This window comes from Ranitomeya imitator, chromosome 4 (genome assembly GCF_032444005.1).
Source record: "Ranitomeya imitator isolate aRanImi1 chromosome 4, aRanImi1.pri, whole genome shotgun sequence".
Classification (NCBI taxonomy): domain Eukaryota; kingdom Metazoa; phylum Chordata; class Amphibia; order Anura; family Dendrobatidae; genus Ranitomeya; species Ranitomeya imitator.
The window spans coordinates 456,465,053-456,488,084 of record NC_091285.1 but is presented as its reverse complement, the minus strand read 5'-3'; the positions used below and the strand labels follow the sequence as shown (position 1 = coordinate 456,488,084).

Genomic DNA, 23,032 nt, shown 5'->3' with positions numbered 1-23,032 from the left:
GGGGCACAGACTCTAGCCAAACCGGAGCCACGGTCCTCAGGCTCTCAGAAGGGACAATAAGCTGAGGTTCATCCTCCGCTGATGACACTACGGAGCGGGAGAGAGGATTGACACAAATGTTCTTCTCCCCTGAGAGAAAATGGAGGGTGAAATGGAACCAGGAGAAGAACAGGGACATCTGGCCTGGCGAGAATTTAGCCACTGTGCAGTCTGTATAAAGACCAATTTCTTGTGGTCAGAGTAAACTTGGAAGGGAAAGCGAGCCTCCTCCAGGACGTGTCTCCACTCCAAGAAAGCCAACTTCATGGCTAGCAACTCCCTGTCCCCAATGGAATAATTCCTCTCCGCTGGTGTGAAGGTCTTGGAGAAGCAAGGATGCTTCCGACCTTGAGCATCCTTCTGGAAGAGGACTGCTCCAGCACCGACGGAAGAGGCATCCACCTCCATAATAAAAGTTTTATCAACATCGGGGCGATGTAAGATGGGAGTGCTAGCGAAGTGTGACTTAATTGAGAGAAAAGCTCTGGAAACCTCCTCCGACCACAATTTGGGATTTGCTCCCATTTTCGTGAGGGTAGCTACCAAAGTTGAGAAGTGGAGAATGAACTGCCGATAGTAATTAATGAACCCCATAAAGCACTGCACCGCTTTGAGAGAATGGGGTTCCTGCCAGTCCATCACAGACTGTAGCTTGGCAGGATCCATAGCCAATCCCTGGGCAGAGATGATATAGCCAAGGAAAGGCAAGGACTCCTGCTCAAACACACACTTCTCCAACTTGGCGTAGTGGGAGTTTGCCTGTAGGAGGTCAAAAACATTGCAAACATGTCTCCGGTGGGAGTCTATAACTGGAGAGTAGATGAGAATATCATCCAGATAGACTGCGACTGAGGTGGAGAGCATATCCTGGAAGATATCATTCACAAAGTCTCGGAAAACGGCAGGGACATTACAAAGCCCGAACGGCATCACCAGGTATTCATAGTGCCCATCCTGGGTGTTAAATGCCATCTTCCATTTGTCCCTCTCACGGATGCGAATCAGGTTGTAAGCACCACACAGATCTAGTTTAGTAAATACCCTTGCTCCCCGCAACCTGTCGAATAGCTCTGATGTCAGAGGCAGAGGGTATTTATTCTTAACGGTGATGGCGTTAAGACCCCGGTAATTAATGCATGAACATAGTTCTCCATTCTTCTTCTGCACAAAGAAGAACCCTGCCCCTGCAGGTGACACTGACTTCCTAATGAATCCTCTTGCCAGATCCTCCTGGATGTATTGGGACATCGCCTCCGCCTCCGGGAGAGACAAGGGATAGACTCGACCCCGGGGAGGTTCTGCAGCAGGCAAGAGGTCAATAGGACAGTCATAGGGACGATGGGGTGGAAGGGTCTCCACAGCCCTCTTATAGAATACGTCCGCATAAGGCCAGTAGTGCTTGGGGAGAGAGGAAAGATCTGCGGGTACTTCAGTAGTAGCAACCTGAACGCATTCCCTCAGACATCTTCCCTCACAAAATTCAATCCATCCCAAAATTCTCCCTGAGGGCCACTCTATATGAGGGGAGGGATAATGTAACCAGGGTATCCCCAGCAGGATCTCGTCTATTCCCTCGGGGATGACAAGGAGGGAAATAATCTCCTGATAGGATGGAGACATAGATAATGGAAATGGTTGGTTCGGTGTGCAATTTGTGAGGGCAGTGTCGACCCATTCACCACTCGTACAGTCACCGGCTTGGCGAGCATCACCAGTGGTATTGCGTGGCGTGGGCCAAGGCTGAGGAGGTAAAATTCCACTCCTCCCCAGAATCCATACAAAGCTCGACTGTATGAGTGGAAGGGCCAAAAGTGATTGTCCCCTTAAAGGATAGTTGGGAGGAAAACGCCATTGTGTCTAGTAAACCTCCTCCTACGGTTACTAGACACGGCCGTTTCCCAACTGCTGGGGACATTTCTTGGCATAATGTACTGTCTGCTGTCAGAAATTACAGACCATGGGTATTCGAGTGGCCCGGGACTTAGGTCTTGCTTGAGATACCTCCATGGCCACATGGGACTCAGATGCCTGAATAGGAGATTTCAGAGGAGTGGCGAAGGTAGGAGCCAACCGGAACCTCTGCCTACACTGGGTTCACTCCAACCTTTATTAAAAAAAACGAAGGTCGATGCGGGTGGAAATAGTTATAAGCTCCTCCAGTGTGGCAGGAATCTCCCGGTGGCCAAGATGTCCTTCACATGGTCAGCCAGTCCCTTGCAAAACATCATGATAAGGACTTTATCTGGCCACTCCAGCTCAGATGCCAAAGTCCGAAATTGGACGGCGAATTGACAGACCATGGACAAACCCTGTGTAAATGCCAGCAGTTGGAGCACCATATCATGGGTGACATGAGGTCCCATAAATACCTGTTTCAGAGAGTCCAAGAAACGAGGAGCACTCTGCACCACACGATCATTGTGCTCCCACAGCGGCATTGCCCACTCCAAACGCCCTGCCCGACGGAAGGGATAAAATAAATCCCACTTTAGCCCGTTCCATGGGAAAATGTGCAGCCAGGAGCTCTATATGTATAGCACACTGACTCATGAATCCCCGACACAGCTTACTGTCACCAGTAAACTTGTTTGGTAATGGGAGGCGGGATAAAGTCGGAACAGGGGTGGATGTGGACAAACTGGCTGCAGCCACGCTAGCAGCCTAAACAGCGACTGCGGTGACATCCACAGCTGAGGTTGTGTGTTCAAGAGCCGCCAACCTGCCCTCCAGCTGCTGTATGTACCGTTGTAGACACTGATCGTCCGCCATTACTAGCCAGACCCTGACGCTAGTATACTGTTAGGGCTGGTGTAACGCATTGAGTAAATATGGAGATGATATAGGTGCGTTTGCAGCCTAGGATCCACCGTGCAGGAGTGGAACCTGCTGCTAGTAAGTGGCGGCAGTATATGGTGGTACTACACTTGAATAGACACGAGTTCCGTCACCCGGTCTGTATAGGAGCAAACTCTGTTGCTTCACAGAGTCGCCGGGATTAGCGATAACGCTGTGCTCTGTTAACCTCACAGAGGATCACATCTCACTAATGGAGCAGGTAGCATACAGTGGTAGTACAGTCAGCAACAGCACACAAACAACTCCTCTCTAGAGGAGCCACAATTCTAGTGGCTATACGACAGCCCTAAATTCACACACAAACTCCTCTCTGGAGGTGCCGGAATTCTAGTGGCTATACAGCCGACCCTGAGCACATGCTGACACAAACCACAAAGTAGCTAAGCTCATAGACATAAGTTGATACTAGTGCATGGCCGTGCGGCCATGCAAACCTTTTATAGAGAGACCTCTCCAGAATCTTCCTAGTGGTCCAATAGGAACTGCCTCAGGACCTAAGCTTGTGACCCCCTGTCCTCCAATGAGAGGTCGTCCCTTGGGCATGCTCAGTAGCAGAAAAGCAGGACTTAGTCCCAGGAGCATCTGCTCGCCGCTGAACAGTGCTGGTTACAATGGCTGAGCCTAGAAGATCAGCAGTAACCAAGCGCACAGTATGTGACTGAGCCAGATGCTGAGACCGACGTCTCCACTGAGCAGGCTCCCCTGCGGCTGAAGAAGAATGGGAGACTGCAGCAGAGGTGGCTCGAGATTCCCCCCATGCAGTGGTGGGAGCTCAACCCTAACTGTATGAAACATTATCAGGATTATCCTCATATCTGTTCTTTATACTGATTACAATGGAAATACAGAATCCAAATAGGAAGAAATTTAAGAAAATTACCATTTATTAAATCTAAATATATTATTAGAGGAAAGAAAGAAACAATGTCTAAAGAAAATAACCCAGTTGTCCAGAAAATAACCCAGTTGTCCAGAAAATAACAGAAAAAAGGCAGCACTTATTCTTCAGGTAAGAAGGCAGACTTGTGTTTATTAACCCATTGTTAGATAGGAATGTTTTGGCTCCGAATGCAATATTGAGCCTTCCTTATGCTGCTTGAGAAATGCTTATTATTGTATTTGGATGACCTCAGGTTAGCATCAGAACCTCCACTCCCGTCTCCAAGACTTTACACGTGCTGCGCCGATTCTTTGGAATGCACTACCTAGGTTAATACGATTAATCCCCAATCCCCACAGTTTTAAGCGTACCCTAAAAACTCACTTGTTCAGACTGGCCTACCGCCTTAATGCATTAACCTAACGATCCCTGTGTGGCCTATTTATATAAAAATAAAAAAAAACCAGGTTCCTCGCATCATGTTCTCATTCACTTCATGCAGTTAATAGCCCTCTGTGTCTGTACTGCTACATACTTAGGCAGTTAACTGGTTCATGCAGCTTTACATGAACACCCGAGCCTTACACTATGGCCGGTCCGAATAACTAAAGAAATTGTTACCATCCACCTCTCGTGTCTCCCCTTTTCCTCATAGTTTGTAAGCTTGCGAGCAGGGCCCTTATTCCTCCTGGTATCTGTTTTGAACTGTATTTCTGTTATGCTGTAATGTCTATTGTCTGTACAAGTCCCCTCTATAATTTGTAAAGCACTGCGGAATATGTTGGCGCTATATAAATAAAAATTATTATTATTATTATTTGGATCTAAAACGTTGCCATGATAATAAACACCCACTTTTTGGCAGGGACGAGTAGATAGATAGATAGATAGATAGATAGATAGATAGATAGATAGATAGATAGATAGATAGATAGATAGATAGACAGACAGACATAACTTACTGCTTTGCCTCTTATTCCTGGAATGATAAGGATGAAAGCTGACACAAACACCAAAAACACAACTATGACAATAATAATATCCACAGGAAACACCCATTCCCTCCGTTCATGTGGGTAGAAAGGAAACACTCCATCGTAGAAGGTCATGACTTTCCAGCTGATGAAATTGTGCCTAAACAGAAATAATAAATGCAGCATATTTTATAGTTGTGACTTAGACCATAACTCTGATTCATCAACTGCATCGCTATAAACTCAATATCATAAAATCATGTCTTTTAAAATTCTAGCAACATCCTGAAGTGTTTTGAGATCTCATGTCGTAAGACTGTCGTCATCTAATAGACTTCCGGATGCTTGTACACATAACATCTATTTATGATTTCAACATGTCTCTGGAATCAACATATAAAAACAACTAACTATACATTAATGGGTTATTCCGAAAATTAAAAGTTATCATTAATTCACAAGAGAGGTCAAAACATAAGGATTCTTGGGGGTCTGACCACTGTGTTATTTTAGCAATTGTTAATACATTTTAAAATCATTGCAAGAGGACCTCTTTCCATAGCTTGAAATATTTCAGGTAATATTTTTAATCTCCATGGAATAACATATCTGGATCACATAGCCCAGACATAGATTATAAATTCACATCCCTTAGGTACTATATAACCGAAGACAGTGAAAGGGGTTTTCCCATGAACAGCATGTTCCTGTATGGTCAGACACAGCCATTACACAGTACACAGCAGGGGCACATTTATAAGATTATCTCAGCACAGGAACTTTTTTTTTAAGTACATCCAATTCTGAAACTTATTATTATTCCTTGATCTATTGATCAAAATTATTTTTTTTTGTGTGGGAATACCCCTTTTAAAGTTGCCAGTTGGACATGATTGGTATAAGCCATACAGAAGCACTCTTTCTATAACTGAATCCAGCAGCAGGTCTGACTGATGAAGCATGACTTCTATCATTAGTGTCCTTGACTTCCTGAGGCACACACTATCCTCAACTTCATCCTCCACCATGGACCAGCACTTATCAATTTCACCATGAGCCGTTAGGCATTTAAATATATTAGGCAGGTTTGTGAATGTTCTTTGATTTGAACATTCAAAAACCTACAGTAACTAACTATACTTAAAAATTGCTGCTTAAAAAAATAATCTAAGTTGTAAAATGTTTTTCAGCCATTTGGTTAGATCTTCTGCTACACTGTGCTGAAAAACTACAATTCCCAGTATGAATGACTTCTGAAGTTGTATTTTAACAACACCTGGAAAGCAAGTCTGTGAACTATACCCCTGAACAGTAACTTTTCAATTTGTCTGAAAATTAAAATAAAAATTGAATTTAGAAAAAAATCTAAAATCTTCATAGACAAGCTCGAAAGATCAAATTTGCAAAGCCATTTCATTTGTTTAGGTCCTTGGTTTTCTGTATGACATATTATTGTTGTTTTTATTTTAACACAATTACACTCATAAATTCATGATGAGTGTAAAATTTACAACACAGATTTCTGCAATAGAAGAAAACTAATTGCTTCACCGGAAATAATCGCACTTTTATTCCATTCACTAAATGGTTGATTTATTACAAAAGCTTTTAAACACAATAAAACACTAAACTTCCCGACGTTTTATGTTGATGACGTACTCATATTCAAGCAAATTCCAATAAAATCTGAAATTAATAACCTATGTCCAGACATTTACACCATAGCTAGTAAAAGTCTTAAGACTTTATAAAAGGTGTCAATTTAAATTATTAAATATATTGTTAAAGGGAACTTGTAAAGATGAATTTGCCCCTTTTAACAAATTATACAATTCTAAAGTGTATTTATACCAGAGGTCCCAATGTGCGGCTCACATGCCCTATCTGGCTCTCAGGACCATGATGGGTGGCTCACAGCTGTCTGCCAACTTAGTGCATTAGCATCAGGTCTAGCAAACTTCTATGAAGAGCAGGTGTATAGGTGGTGACCTTGATGAGCAGGCCCTTGTAGAAAAGTAGATCTGCATGCACATTAACTGGTTTGGGGGTTGGAGAGATTAACCCCTTTCTGACCTTGGACGGGATAGTACGTCCGAGGTCAGATCCCCTGCTTTGACTCGGGCTCCAGCTGTGAGCCCGCATCAAAACCGGGACATGTCAGCTGTTTTGAACAGCTGACATGTGCCCGCAATAGCAGAAGGGTGGAATCTCAATTCACCTGCCGCTATTAACTAGTTAAATGCCGCTGTCAAACGCTGACAGCGGCATTTAACTAGTGCTTCCGGCCATCCAGCCAGAAATGCGCTCATTGCTGACCCCTGTCAGGGGGTCAACGATGCGTCGGCATGACAACCGGAGGTCTCTATGGTTGTTGATGCCGGATTGCTATGATTGCCACCCTGTGGTCAGCGATCATAGCAATGCTGTAATTCTGCTGCATAGAGGTGACTTGTGTGCATCACCTTTATGTAGCAGAGACGATTGAGTTGTGCATGAAAAAAGTAAAAAAAAAAGTTTTACAAAAATATGAAAAAAATAAAGTTTAAATCACCCCCCTTTCGCCCCATTCAAAATAAAACAATAAAAAAATCAAATATACACATATTTGGTATCACCGAGTTCAGAATCGCCCGATCTATCTACAAAAAAAAGGATTAACCTGATCGCTAAACGGCGTAGCGAGGAAAAAATTTGAAACTCCAGAATTACGTTTTATTGGTCGCCGGCGCCGCGACATTGCATTAAAATGCAATAACAGGTGATTAAAAGAATGTATCTGCACCAAAATGGTATTATTAAAAACGTCAGCTCGGCACACAAAAAAATAAGCCCTCACCCGATCCCAGATCACGACGCTACGGGTATCGGAAAATGGCACAATTTATTTTTCTTTTAGCAATGTTTGGAATTTTTTTCACTACTTAGATAATAAATAACCTAGACATGTTTGGTGTCTATGAACTTGTAATGACCTGGAGAATCATAATGGCAGGTCAGTTTTAGCATTTAGTGAACCTAGCAAAAAAGCCAAACAAAAAACAAGTGTGGGATTGCACTTTTTTTGCAATTTAACCGCACTTGGAATGTTTTTCCCGTTTTCTAGTACACGACATGGTGAAACCAATGATGTTTTTCAATAGTACAACTCGTCCTGCAAAAAATAAGCCCTCACATGGCCAAATTGACGGAAAAATAAAAAGTTATGGATCTGGGAAGGAGGGGAGCGAAAAACGAAAATGAAAAAATGAAAATACCTAGGGTCATGAAGGGGTTAAGGAAGTACTAAACTGGATATAGGATGATAAATGGAATAATGGAGTCGTGGAAGTGCTGGATGCAAAAATACCCAACTGGGATAAGGTGGGAACCCAGAGATGCAAGTATACTGCCTTGTTGTGATTTCTTTGAGGTGTATTTTACATCCCTGATCTGGGTGTCATTATTGTGGGGAAGGCAGGAGCTGGATGTCACTTTTCTAAGGGGCTCTGGATGTGGATCCTCACTTTCTCTCAGAACTGACTGTGGCTCCAGAGGTAGGAAAGGTTGGTAGAGAACAAAAACAATATAAAAGGGAAAACCTCACTAATCTCATTGACAGAAAAATTGTAAGACCACTGCTACAATATTGAGGGGAAATTACTTGCTCAAAGGTGTGTAGCTGAGTAGGAAATATTCATATTACAATAAATCGTGAGTCAAAGTGGAAACAGATCAGATGACACTAATCTGAACCGTGTGCAACATGGTGGAATATGTTAATGATAGCTAAACAATTGAGGAAATGATTAAAATGACTTGCGATATTATTAGTAGTATCATATGTTATTTGTTTGCTAGTTTTTGGCCCAAACGTAAGTAGTATAAATAACCTAGAATACCATTCAATGGACAATCAAAAAATATTTCTGTGAAATAATACATTACACGTTTAAAATAGAAAATATCGTAACAAAATACAAACCGGGAATGTGTAATAAAATAAAATTCACCTAAGATAATGAACAGACTGACCTTAAAAGTACAGGTCTTGGAAGCTTTGCGTGTCAGGTCCAGTGGCTATACAAGAGCTGAACTGGAATTTTAAGAGCTTGGTGGCCTTTTTATACCCTGCTTCCAGCAAAAAAAAAAGTGGAGAAGAGAACCTTGAGACAGGTTACTCAGCATCAAATAATGTCTATGTGTGTCTCCTATCTTCTAGCAATAAAGGACATTATTCAAATCAGGCAGATGCCCAACCCTAGTGCTACTGTACTTACCTACTTCCTTCACATTGTCACATACTCAATGATGTCTGTGTCATTAGCTGCACACGACGGACACCAGAACTGAGATCGGCAGGTAAGCTGTATATCAGTAGCTGATCTTCTCTATTATATAGAGTGTGTTAGAATATTATTATTATTTATATGTATAGTTTTTATTTATTGTATATCGATGCTGAATGAGAAGTGACCTTTCCATCAGTTACTTTCCTTTCCTGAACACATGAGGGCATCTCAGCACTTTGGTATAATATTATTTTAGGATTTTAAGAGAATTTACTTTTAAGGTAGTAGATTATTATTCTTCTTCCACATGGATGGACTATCGTTCTTCCATAAAAATGGATTAAATGCCACCTGTAGTCTGTAGGGCAGGCATGCAAAATGTATAAATGAATTATAAGGTATTGTTATATAATATTGTTCTAACTGCAGCAAAGACTGATAGGACTGTAGGACAACAATGAGAAAAGTAAAAATGAATATTAATAGGTCTGCATGAAAATATATAGTTTAATTCTAATGTCCTGTTATATAACAGAGTGTTGCGGATTTCAGTCGGGTAATTAAGGATAGATCCCAGTTAAGCTTTGCCTCCAAGCCACTAAATTGAGAGGTAAGAATATCAAGACCATTTATGGTTATTGAAATGATGATGATTACAATATTAGCAATATTAGTTAATTATGCTACTACTAATAATGATAAATGTAATAACATTCATCATAATTATATTCTGGATTTGTAAATACAGATTACCAAAATTGGACTTATGCATTTTGGAGAAACAAATGCTTAGGGGCGATCTTATTACAATGTACAGGTATATGGAGGGACTGTACAGAGATTTTTCTCATGATCATTTTACACCAATGCCTGTGACGATGAGGGGCCATCCTCTATGTCTAGAGAAAAGGATGTTTAATCATAATCACAGATGGTGATTCTTTACTGTAAGAGCAGTGAGACGAAGGAACTCTCTGCCACATGATGTAATGGTTGATTCACTACTAGTACAAAGATGCCTGGATGATTTTCATGTAAAATATAATATTATAGATTATGGGTACTAAGTTCTGTGATGAGATGCTGATCCAGGGAACTTGTCTGATTGCAGTATGTGGAGTCAGGAAGGAATATTTCCGCTAACATGGGGAATTGGCATCTGCATCATGGGATTTTTTGAGGCTAAAATGTTGCTAAGTATGGAACCATATAAATAGTTAACAAAACTGAAAAAAATTAACTGGAGTAGAAGTTGGTATGCATGCAAAATTGGAGCATGTCCACACTGGCCAAAAAACAGACAAAACCCATGACAGAAAAAAAATGTAAAAATACCCTGCTGTAAGTAAATAAGTAAAAGCTAGATGAGAAATAAATCAATGCATGGGAAATTCTTAAAGGTAGGGAATAAGTTACATCAAGCGCCATGGAAGTGCAGGTGGTGTAATACCAGAAGACGTAGGGGGCAAAAAGAAGGGTTAAAAAGCTAAATTGTGGCTGCAAGGCATATGTGAGAGGAGAAAGTTTATTAAAGAGTAGAGTAGAAAAGGCTGCTTCAATTTGGGAAAACTGCTTCAATTTGGGAAGAATAACAGTCCTCCTGAGGACATCGAGAGATGAAGAGGTTGGACAGAGTAGTCTAGTTTAGGACTGATTTGCCAGTAGATCAGTCATGTTATCTACTATATAATTGTCTAAGGGTCACTTCCGTCTGTCTGTCTGTCCTTCTGTCTGTAACGGTTATTCGTTCGCTGATTGGTCTCGACAGCTGCCTGTCATGGCTGCCGCGACCAATCAGCGACGCGCACAGTCTGGAAGAAAATGGCCGCTCCTTACTCCCCGCACTGACTGCCTGGCGCACGCATACACCCCTCCGCTCACCGCTCACACAGGGTTAATGCCGGCGGTAACGGACCGCATTATGTCGCGGGTAACGCACTCCGTTACCGCTGCTATTAACCCTGTGTGACCAAGCTTTTTACTATTGACGCGGCCTATGCAGCGCCAATAGTAAAAACATCTAATGTTAAAAATAATTTAAAAAATAAAAAATTATTATATACTCACCTACGCCGCCTTTCCCGCTCCTCGCGATGCAACCGCCACGTTCCATTGGCACAGATGGTGTGGCAGAACGACCTGCCGTGACATCACGGTCATGTGACCGCGATGTCATCACAGGCCCTGCACGCCTGCATGAGCAGGACCTGCCCTGACGTCACGGTCATGTGACCGCGACGTCATCACAGGCCCTGCGCACCTGCGCGAGCAGGCTGGGACCGGAAGCTGACGCCTGTACCTCGCACAGGCGACAGAACTACAAGTATGGTGAGTATGTTAGAACTACAAGGGGCCCTCGGATCGGAAGGTAAGTATGTTTATTTTTTATTTTTTAACCTGTGACATATGTGGCTAGGCAATATACTATGTGGCTGGGCAATATACTACGTGGCTCTGTGCTGTATACGACATCGCTGTGCAATATACTTCGTGGCTCTGTGCTGTATGCTACATCACTGGGCAATATACTACATGGCTGGGCAATATACTACGTCGCTGGGCAATATACTACGTCGCTGGGCAATATACTACATGGCTGGGCAATATATTACGTTACTGGGCAATATACTACGTGGTTGGGAAATATACTACGTGGCTGGGCAATATACTATGTCGCTGGGCAATATACTACATGGCTGGGCAATATACTACGTCGCTGGGCAATATACTACATCGCTGGGCAATATACTACTTGGCTGGGCAATATACTACATCGCTGGGCAATATACTACGTGGCTGGGCAATATACTACGTGGCTGGTCAATATACTACGTGGCTGGACAATATAATTCGTGGCTGGGCAATATACTACGTGGCTCTGTGCTGTATACTACATCACTGGGCAATATACTATGTAATATACTACGTGTCTGACCAATATAATATGTGGACTGTGCAATTTTCTACGTGGTCATGCATGTTCTAGAATACCCGATGCGTTAGAATTGGACCACCATCTAGTTTTTTATAAAAGGCTAGGGCACAAATTTTCTAATAAAAAATGGAAGATAAAAACACAATAATTGTGAGACAATATTAAAACACTATGAACAAGAAAGCACAGAGAAGATGTAAGACTATTTTTATGGTTATGTTTTAATCAATTTTCATTTACTGATGAGTGGAATATTATCAAAAGACTGTAGACAGGCAGCCTTTAAGCCCGCAAGGACAAGGCCATTTCCCCCCTCTGTACCAGTCTGTCATTGTTAGTTTGTTCACTGTAATTTATAATTGTATCTTGTATGTAACCCCTTCTCATGTACCTCGAATCATTGGTGCTCTAAAGAGAAATATTAATTAAAGAAAAATGATAACTAATAGACTAATAGTATCAGATCCTTCTGATCAGTAAAACAGAACAAATATGATTTTCATCTCAGAGTATTTTAAAATGGAACTCACTCTGTGTATAGAGCACTGAGAGGTTCCTCCACAAAAAAATAACCCCAGACACCCACCTACTGTAGTACATTCATGTTGACATCAAAACATTGGGACTGACTGATTAATTTTTCACAGTCATCACACATTGTTGCTAAAATGCCTCTATATCATGCAAAATAGATTATTTTCTCAACCCTGAATATTATTACTTGTCACCAGCACAGCTGTCATATCTATCATTTTATATCTAAGAAGTTCTGGTTACAATAACATAACCATACAAAAAAACCATAAAGAAATTTAGGGAGAAAGTCTCGTCTAAAATAGGGACCTTTGTTGTAGGCCAGGGATGTCAAACTCAAATACAAAGAAGGTCAAAATTTAAAGCTTGGACAAAGTTGCGAGCCAATCTTGATAATTATTAAAATAAAATGTCTACATTTTAGGAAGTTTTTCGGGTTCATCAAACATAACATTGAACTTTTTCATAGGGAAACAAACTTACATGGATTGTTCCACCAACAAAGTACATTTTAGTTAATAGATCTTAGCATATTGGAATAATATAATATGCTATGTAGGAGCACTAAAAAGCATATGGCCTAATTTAAATAAGTAGTGACAAAGGAACAAAAAACATTGAATAATTCAGACAAAAAGTATGATACTAACAAAGGTAAGACACTTCCACAGTGAATTCCTCTGCACTACCCTCCACATGCACGGAATGATGACCCTACTGTACACCCCAACCTAGATGGAAAGGTATGGTGACCCCATCACAGTATGATTCCCAACTGTAACCCCCACTACAGAACTTCACGCAGTATAATGGACCCCACAAAGTCCTCCATAATGGGCACCACATAGTCCTACATACAGTATAATTGTCCAACAAAATCCTCCATACAGTATAATGGGTACTGCATTGTCTTCCATACAGTACAATGGCACCACATAGTGCTCCATACAGTATTATGGGCCCCACATAGTGCTCCATACAGTTTAATAACCCCACATATTCCTCCATACAGCATAATGGCTCAAATATTCCTCCATACAGAATAATAGTCCTACCTGGCATTATGGTCCAAATATACTCACCCTGAGGGCCAGATTTTGACATGTGTATTCTAGACCATTATGGCTAAATCATAACAACTGAGCTAGTTATAAAGACTAGTAAAAAAAATTAATCTCCTCTCCCAGTCCCAATCAAACGACTCTGTTAGGCTACATTTAGGGTATGTACACACGTCAGGATTTCTTGCAGACATTTTCCTGACAAAAAACGGACATTTCTGCCAGAAATACGCATGAGTTTTATTCGCGTTTTTCATGTGTTTTTGACGCATTTTTGTGGGTTTTTTCAAATGCATAGAATAGCAGGAAAAACGCAGAAAATCCGCAAAATTAATGAACATGCTGCTTTTTTTTACCGCGATGCGTTTTTTTCCGCATGCACAAAACATGCAGAATGCATTCTAAATGATAGGATGCATAATGTATGCATTTTTAATGAGTTTTTATAGTGTTTTTATAGCGAAAAACGCGAAAAAAAATGCAAAAAAACCTGAACGTGTGCACATACCCTTACAGTAACTGATTATCCGGTATGAGCCTTGCTAGCAATTTTCTCGATAATTGTACAGTGTAAACAGGTTGCCAATCATCCAATGAATGAGCAAAGTGCTTGTAAATGATTTTTAGGCTTGCTGCTTAAAGAATCATTGTTTTCAACAGCACATAGTCCTTTATAAACATATGCTGCTGAGAACTATGATGGTCTATACGCAGAGAACGATTTTATTACCAAGTTCTTTGTGAAGTGTGATCATTCTGTTTAAACAGGTTATTGAACCGCAGCTAATCAGCTTTCATATAGGCAAATGGAGGTCATTTAATATTGTGAGTCAGCTTAACACATGTACATTGCTTTAGTCTTTATCACTATAATGTCTAGCAAGACACAATGAGAGTAAAGAAAAACACTTATTAATTATGACGCTACTGTATATGGGAAAATCTATTGGCAGAAAAATGCCCCGTCATATAAAAAAGGTAAAAAGTTAAATATTAAATTTCCTTTGAATGTGTCACTTTGAGTGATGGTAGTTTGCTCTGGACTCTGACACCTGGAGAGTCTTGGTCACCAAAAGGTAAAAGCTTATCTCTAAGATGAGGAAGACAAACACCAGAAAATGTGTTGGTACAATTGTGTCTGTGGAAGAAAAGCTCACCCACACAGTCAAATTTCCTCATTTCTCTTGCGTTGTTAGATGACTTCCTGGTCATTGACTTTCCTTCAAAGTGTAGTTTACCATTGGTGAACATGGCCATCTAGATAAGGCTTTTTCCTTTGTATTAGGGAGCTATGTGATGATAATCTGGAAAGTCCACCAGGAATCCTATTTCCCTACTGTGGCTTTGCATATTGGTCAAAGAGGCCATTTTGCCCCTTAAGTTTATTAAAGGCGTTGTCCCACGTACAAAAGCTCATTTTGATCAATAGATCTTTGGATAATAATAATTCCCACAATTGGATGTGTTTAAATAAAATGTCCCTGTGCTGAGATAATCTTATAAATGTGCCCCTGCTGTGTACTGTGTAATGTCCGTGTCTGACCGTGCAGGGACATGGTCTGATCATACCACAGCTCCTGGGCAGGGGAGGAAGCAAGATAATACGCAGACATTATAGCTGGGGATCATTCACAAATAAATATTTCTTTGAGGTAAAACATTGTTTAAAAACAGGTAGAGAATTTTTTTACCTCACAGAAAAAATCAGCTGCACTCCCCTGCTGTCTTGTCTATAAACTCTTTTGCTCTACCCCCTCTGCCCAGGAGATGTGGAATGATCAGACCATGTTCCTGTACGGTCAGACACAGTCATTACACAGTACACAGCAGGGGCACATTTATAAGATTATCACAGCACAGGAACATTTTATTTAAGCATATCCAATAGTGGAGCTTATTATCATTCCAGGATCAATTATTGATTGAAAAGAACTTTTGTACATGGGAAAACCTTTCTTAAGGAAATAAGTACAGTATTCTAAAAGATACGCATTGGAAAATTCCTGTTATGCAAATCTTAAATATATATATGTCATACTAATATGTGTCACAGGAGACCATATAATTTAATCTCCACTTAATATATTACTAGCATTCAGGAAACTGATTATTATTATTCAGAATATGTCACACAAGGAACAAGAGGTGAATTTATCTACAAGTTGAACCCAACTATAAAATATTGCATCTTTGCATAATCCAGCTCATGTTTGTAATATATAGTATTTTATATTCATACTTTACTGCCTATTTGTTTCCAAGGCTCCAACAAAAATCATGACCCCAAAAAAGATCTGGCTTTTCTTGATCCATGCCTTGATGTGCCTGGGTAGGTATATTTATCAGAAATTAATACTATACATTTTTAAACTATCCATCAAATGTGCATAGTTATCAGACACCTGCAATGTATTAAAGTGAATAACTTTTTTAGATTTTTCTTTAAAGTCCAATAACTTCTTAATGAAGTTTTATAGCTATCTTCTCATATAGTGATCTTTATTCACTATAAAGACATATTGGTTGATTCATAAAAACACTCTGGAAAAGTGGCAAAACTTTTTCGAATGAGGAGTTGCACAAACATTTTGGGACTTTTGCCATTTTCATGCCAGTTTCAAGCAGCTCAATAAAAATAGACAGACCTGGAGAGGAGATGGAACAGGGCCACCTGTTAAATTCAGGAACAGTGTTTGTGTTTCTAAGGCAGAAATGGTACTCTTCTCCCTGACTGGAGTAGCATTTCTGGTGAGGGGTATGATGGCGCTATCCAATAAGGCGTGCTGAATTCACTAAGTGGTGTGACCCTCTTAAAGAAGCACTCCTAGCAAAGTTTTTATTGTCCTAATATATTTCAAACATCATATTATAGCACTGTGTACTTACAATTGCTTATTTTTACTTTCTACCCAGCTAATTCTTCTCTTTTCTCTGCTCTATGTAGAAACAGGAAGTCTTTTATTTCCCCTGCATAAATCATCCCCTTCTTCAACTCCTAACACTACTCCTTCCAGTCAGGAAATTTTGCAGTGATTTATGATTCATGCAGGGAAAATGTATTTCCTGTTTCTACATAGTGATTAGAAAGATTCAGTTTTTAATCATGTGATGTCATAAACCAAATGGAAGAGATTAATTAACTATGTCCAAAGGCAAAATGAGCAATTGCAAGTAAACAATTCCATATAATATGATGATTGCAATATATTAAGAAACTAAAAACTTTGATGGGAGTGTTTCATTAATGATTTTGGCATACCATACTCCAGCAAGTCCTTTGAGACAGGTAAGACTTAATAGATTACCCCCATAAATATAAAACCAACATTCGGGCTGCTGTTAGCCCATGATATTTTTAATACATACAGTATATACAGACATACAGTATCTACTATAATAATCATTATGGGGTGCTGAGTAATGTATATACTGAATGTATGACTTGTGTTTTTCTCTTGAGTCCAAGCTAATAGTTATCATGCATCATTATTGTTCTCTATGCAAATAAAAAGTTCAGATATCTTCTGAGGATGATGTACCAAACAATACTTTACTGAATAGATTGAACTTTGGGCCGTTGACACGTTTCCTTGTCTTACACATGATTTCTCAACAAAGAAAGAGGTGATTAAAGTGATTTATTCTGTGCATAAGAAAGAAGAAAAGGTAGAGAATTTATATAATAGCTTAACAATTTAAGTCTAGACAAGGGACCGATGGATCAGATCTTAGGGGCCTGCACCATTATTTTTTTAAAGAACCTAGTTCTGCTACCTTTCTTTATTGTATGAGTTTTCAAATCTAAATGAAGTTGTATTCCTGATGATTAACATTATTATTCCAACTCATTTTTATAAGGTGCACAGAGTATAGTGAACTGGGAAGTTCAACGTTACGATGGGTGGTATAATAATCTGGTATATCATAACATGGGCTCGAAAGGTAAGTCAAAAGTCTATTAAAACTATTTGAAGATTTTTAAAAAAATCACAATAATATTATACAAGAAATTATAGGATCAATAACAGAAATTTTAGTTTTTTCTAAAATATTCTAAACCATTTTTTCCTTTTGACTAAGAATGAAACTATATGGAAAATCTAAGTGCAATAGAAACCTAAGGGTATGTTTTCACCGTCCATAATGATGGAGCTTTGGACGGAGGGGAAAACTCGCTCCACCCAAAGTGTCACCCCCTTCTGTACGCACAGTGATTCCGGATGTGTTCATTGCACACATCCGGAATCTCCGCAACCCATTCATAGGGCCCTGTGATTTACCTTGCAGCGACGGAGCATCGCTGCAAGGTAAAAAGACATGATGCGGTCTCAAGAGACGCTCCGCATGTCCGTAAACGTATGCCCGCCGGGTGTGTGTTCACACGCATAGTGGAGATGGGATTTTATAAAATGACCTCCACTATGCTGTAACATCTGGACGCTGCGGTTTGAACGCTGCAGTTGTACACAGCATTCAATAGGCAGCTATTCCGGATGTAATCCTGAGCGTGGACACATACCCTTAAAAAAATTCAAATGAGATATTGCAACATTCAAAAAAAAAACATTATTTGACAACATCCTTGTCAAATATGTACCAACTTAGGCTTAACCGCAATCAGACCTGTTGGACAAGTAAATGTACAAATGTAGCACAAAAATGTGGGAAAATATGGTATGTCTCAATCAAAGTCCATTTTAGAAAAGCTAAGAAAATAATTCTTCTGATATATTTGTAAACGGTTTCAAAGCCTCTACTAAGGCTATGGGACTCCATCACATTACATTAAAAATGTAGGGCTGAAACCACAACTAATTTAATACAGCTCTGGCAAAAATTAATAGACCACCATATCAAATCCCTGTCATGGCCAGCCCAATCTCCAGACCTGAGCCCCATTGAAAACCTCTGGAATGTAATCAAGAGGATGATGGATAGTCACAAGCCATCAAACAAAGAAGAACTGCTTACATTTTTGCGCCAGAAGCAGTGTGAAAGACTGGTGGAAAGCATGTCATGAAAGCTGTGATTAAAAATCATGGTTATTCCACAAAATATTGATTTCTGAACTCTTCCTGAGTTAAAACATTAGTATTGTTGTTTCTAAATGATTGGGAACTTGTTTTCTTTGCATTATTTGAGGTCTGAATGCACTGGTGTTTTTTTTTTATTTTGACCATTTTTCTTTGTCAGAAAAAAAATACAAAATTTATTGCTTGGAATTTCGGAGACATGTTGTCAGAAGTTTATAGACTAAAAGAATAATTTACATTTTACTCAAAAATATACCTATAAAGAGAAAAATCAGACAAACTGAACATTTTGCAGTGGTCTCTTAATTTTTGCCACAGCTGTAAGTAGAACAAAACAAACAGATTGGACAAAAAAAAAAGAAAAGAGAAAAAAATAAAATGGGCCAAAAAGAGATTTCTGGTAGCATGGTGAGAATCTCTGCTGCTGTTACCAAAGGGTACAACTTATTAATAATATTTTGGCTGATTGCAACCAATGTTAGGTAGAGCTTTGGTGTTTAGGCATAATTATATAATTAAGCACAAAAAAAATCACGTAACTTTATGGCTGTACAGAGTAAATAAAAAAGCACTTCGAGCACTATGAAGATATATTAACATTGATTTATCAGCACAGAATTATGGACCTAAAATTTTAACTTGTAATTCAGGTTTGTAGATTTTACCTTTTTTTCTTAAATAAACTGATTTCACATAAATGGCATATTTTGTCCCTTTTAGAAACTGATAAATGTCCACTAGCAAAAATATAGCAATTACCGAAACTCAGAGACTATTGTATGGCAAGTATTTCAGAAGACCATTCAAACTTTTGGAATTTCTTGTTCTGTTGTTTTCCACTAGGTTCTAAGCTTTCTCGCTTCATCCCAGCAAGCTACTCTGATGGAGTTTATCAAGTTGCATCAGAACCCGAGCAGCCAAATCCACGGGAAATCAGTAATGCTGTCGCAAAGGGAGAGTCTGGTTCTTCATCGTCTCGAAATTTAACAGTTATGGCAGTATTTTTTGGTGAGACAGCAAGCAGTGTATAATTTGTCGCTTTACTAGAAAACACCATTTAGCTGAGGTCTATATTTATTCTGATGCAATGAAAGACCAGATATTTAGATGTTTTATTGACTTTGGCTGATGATCGGTGCGTATAAATGTAAAACCTGTGTAGAATTATAAATTACACATTCCCTAGTAAAGCTGAAATCACACAAGCAGTATCTTGTGGCAGTTCATGATATGATTATTTGGATACTTTCCTTATTTTTGAATCCACTGTTGTGTTTGGCTTAGTAAATGCATTAATAACTGCAACAAAAATGTAAGCGTAATTCCATGCTAAGGCATTTTAATAGAGATAATGCAGATTCATATTTTACAGCTCCATGCAAATATCACTAGAACTTAATTTACCGATTCCGGGTAACTGCATTCTCAATACACTTCAGTAGAAAGGTGGCTGTGCCCAATGAATCACAGTATACAATGTGTATATATATATATATATATATATATATATAGATAGATACATATATATATATATACACACATTTATATGGTGTAACTTATTCATGGTGAACAACAGCAACAAAGATATAACAAAATAGCATCCAATATTTGTTCTCAACATGGTACATTTCTCTTCTAAGGAAAAACATGCCATGACGAAGGAATGTGGGGAAAGAGTGCTGGGGTGCAATGTTCAAGAGGCAATCAAAATACATGAAAAGTTTCCAGTTTGCTTACTGCATCAAAAGTTCCCCAGAACAACTTTGAAATTTATTTTATAATTTATAAAATATAAAAATTAGAATTACTACGTATTTACAGGGTTTCGTCTTCTTTTCTAGGTTATCATGTCCTTTCAGAAATAGTGTCTACAGAAATGCCGGCATGTCCTGCTGAATTTCTAAATCTCAATATTCCTGAGAAAGACCCAGTATTTGATGATACGGGAAAAGGTAATGTGGTTTTGCCATTCCAAAGAATGAAATGGTCTCAAGATACAGGAAAAAGTCCTAACAGCCCAAGAGAGCAGGTAATATGGTCTAAACAAACATCAGAATGCAATGAGTTATGTCATAGATTCACCAATATAGTCCCGTTTTATCTTCTATAGCTTTGGAACGATGTGTATTGTTTCGCTTCTAGCTAGCAAAGGTTGTTTGGTTTTCAAAGAGTATATGATGTAAAAATATCTCATATATATATAGTAAATAAGTGACATATGTTTTTTAATGAAAGATCAAGTTAATTCTACAGCACTCAGACAAAAGCAAAGAATATGAACTTTGACCAGTTTATAGTCTTTATCGAGGAACTGTCACCTAGTCCAAGGTGGCCAGTTTTAGCTTTTATTTCATCCCTGACACTTCAATTATTTTAATAAATCTGCCATACAGTTCTAATATGCTAATTGTATGGTGTTTACCAAGAGGAGATTTCTAACAGAGTAACTATGCCGAGCAGCCTAATGACACCCTCTCAGAGACTACTGTAAGCAACGACCCTTTGGTAAAGATCATAGAATGTTGTACAAAATAAAGAAAAAATATATCTCTGCAATTGCATGGCAGATTAAGAAAAGAAATATGCCAGAGCACCAGGAATGAATTGAGAGCAAAAAATGTTCATGATGGACCAAATGATAGGTTCTCCTTAAGCTATGATTTCCTAGAACAGATATAAGCTGAATAAGAGCTTATATTTTTGCAAGATGATTTGCATTTTACAGGTGCCATTTTGTGTGCAAAGATATATAAAAATACATTATTTTTCTGGGAGGGTGAGAAAAAACTGAAACTATGACACTGTTGTTTTTTTTCATACCATATATTTTACATTTGACTGAATCTTTTTAAATTTAAATTTACCAGATTCATCAAATTCTTCTAAAAGTGAATTGATTCATTATGAGTAGAGATGGGCAGACACCTGGATGTTTGGGTCAGGCGGGTTTGGTCGTACAGTTACAAAAAGTTCTGATTCGGGTACCAGTACAGTACCCAGACCTGAACTTGGACCCCATTCACTGGAATGGAGGGCCTGAACATCGAATTTTTGCCATGTTTCATGTGCATGTCAGCGCTGCAAACACGGCTTCTGATGTTAGGTATCGAGTTCCCGCTGCTGCACTGGGGGAATCTTAAACCATCTCCTCTGCGGCGAGCAGACGCCCCAGTGACTAAGTCCTGCTTTTTGTCTACTGAGTATGCCCGTGGGATGACCTCTCATTGGAGGTTGGAGGTTACATGCTCAGGTCCTGTAGCGGCTCTGATTGGACCACCAGGAAGGTTCCAGAAGGCTGCGACTATAAAAGGTTGGCATGGCCGCTCGGCCATGCGCTAGTATAGACCTATGTATGTGTGTAGACACAAAAGAGAATAGTAAAACCAAAAACACTGAGTTTGAAAAAAATTTGCAGTAATCCGCAAGTGCTAGTAAAAGATGTAAAAAACAGGGTATTTGGTTGATACGTTTTTTTGCAAAAAATGTATACTAAGCTGCTCTACCAAACTTCACGGTATACCCATATCAGAGCAGTCCTAACTAATGTATGCAATCCCTATCTGATGTATTTAAAAACCTGATCATCTGTATATTACCTGTGTGAACAGGGTTCAGAGAGGAAAAATCCATATGTGCATACAGAGTAGAACAGCTTTTGTGCAAGTAGCCCATGTGTTCCTGTTTCCTATGTATGTGTGTGCTGAGAGATTGATACCGGTGAATGCTCCTAAATGATCCCCATCCCCTTGGTTGTTGTCTGGGTATTAGGGTGAGTGGAGCCAGTAGTCAGCGCCTAATAGTGACTTCTCAGCTGCATTCATACTACTGGTCAGTGTAGGGTGGAAATTCCCGCTTGGTCTCAGCATCTGACTCAGGGCATCCTCAGGCGCGGGCTCAAAAGCCACCGAGGGTCAGAGCGAGACCAACCACCAGAATAGTGGGGGTGAATTTCAGTGATCCCACTAGCATGCTACTGCTGCACCCTGTGACTGCTAACAGGGCTCAGCATTTCCTTTGTTCTCTGCGACTGTGAAGCAACAGAGTTTGCATCAGTTCACACCGGATGATGGAACCCGTGCATATTCAGGCGTAGTACCACCATATAGTACCACCATATAGTGCCGCCATTACCTAACAGCAGGTTCTATCTCTGCATGGTGGACCCTGGGCTGCGAAGACACCTTATTGCTATCTTTATATTTAATTGGTGCATTCTGCCAGCCCTAACATCTGATCTGCGGCAAAATCATGCCTGCCAGTCAGACAGCCATGGTTCCCATGCTGTCAAAAGACAGCATGATTGGGCAGCTGTGATCAGAGGTATAAAGTTTACCTCCAGTCACTAGCGAAGGCTGATGGGACTACTGCTCCCATCAGTCAACACCTGCTGCCGCTAATAACAGTGAGAGCAGGAGCAGCTGATGGGAGTATTCATCAGCTAGCGCCTGCACT

At 39.7% G+C, this 23,032-nt stretch overlaps 2 protein-coding genes across 4 annotated transcripts in view; one reads left to right on the top strand and one right to left on the bottom strand.

Annotated features, from left to right (window-relative positions):
* DUOXA2 (dual oxidase maturation factor 2) overlaps positions 1–8,876 on the bottom strand; it is a 32,719-nt gene extending 23,843 nt beyond the window's left edge. Inside the window, exons 1-2 of one of the 2 annotated variants that reach the window (XM_069765804.1) lie at positions 8,761–8,876; positions 4,738–4,909 (exon numbers count right to left, since the gene is read on the bottom strand). In XM_069765804.1, the coding sequence (XP_069621905.1) occupies positions 4,738–4,884 (147 nt within the window). In that variant the 5' untranslated portion in view covers positions 4,885–4,909; positions 8,761–8,876. The remainder of the gene's footprint in view (positions 1–4,737; positions 4,910–8,760) is intronic. The other variant, XM_069765803.1, reaches the window with a different exon arrangement.
* A 139-nt stretch (positions 8,877–9,015) lies between these two features.
* The window catches only part of LOC138676470 (dual oxidase 1-like), an 80,511-nt gene continuing 66,494 nt past the window's right edge, over positions 9,016–23,032 (top strand). Inside the window, exons 1-6 of one of the 2 annotated variants that reach the window (XM_069765800.1) lie at positions 9,016–9,087; positions 9,553–9,627; positions 15,810–15,876; positions 17,406–17,489; positions 19,424–19,588; positions 20,422–20,609. In XM_069765800.1, the coding sequence (XP_069621901.1) occupies positions 15,825–15,876; positions 17,406–17,489; positions 19,424–19,588; positions 20,422–20,609 (489 nt within the window). In that variant the 5' untranslated portion in view covers positions 9,016–9,087; positions 9,553–9,627; positions 15,810–15,824. The remainder of the gene's footprint in view (positions 9,088–9,552; positions 9,628–15,809; positions 15,877–17,405; positions 17,490–19,423; positions 19,589–20,421; positions 20,610–23,032) is intronic. The other variant, XM_069765801.1, reaches the window with a different exon arrangement.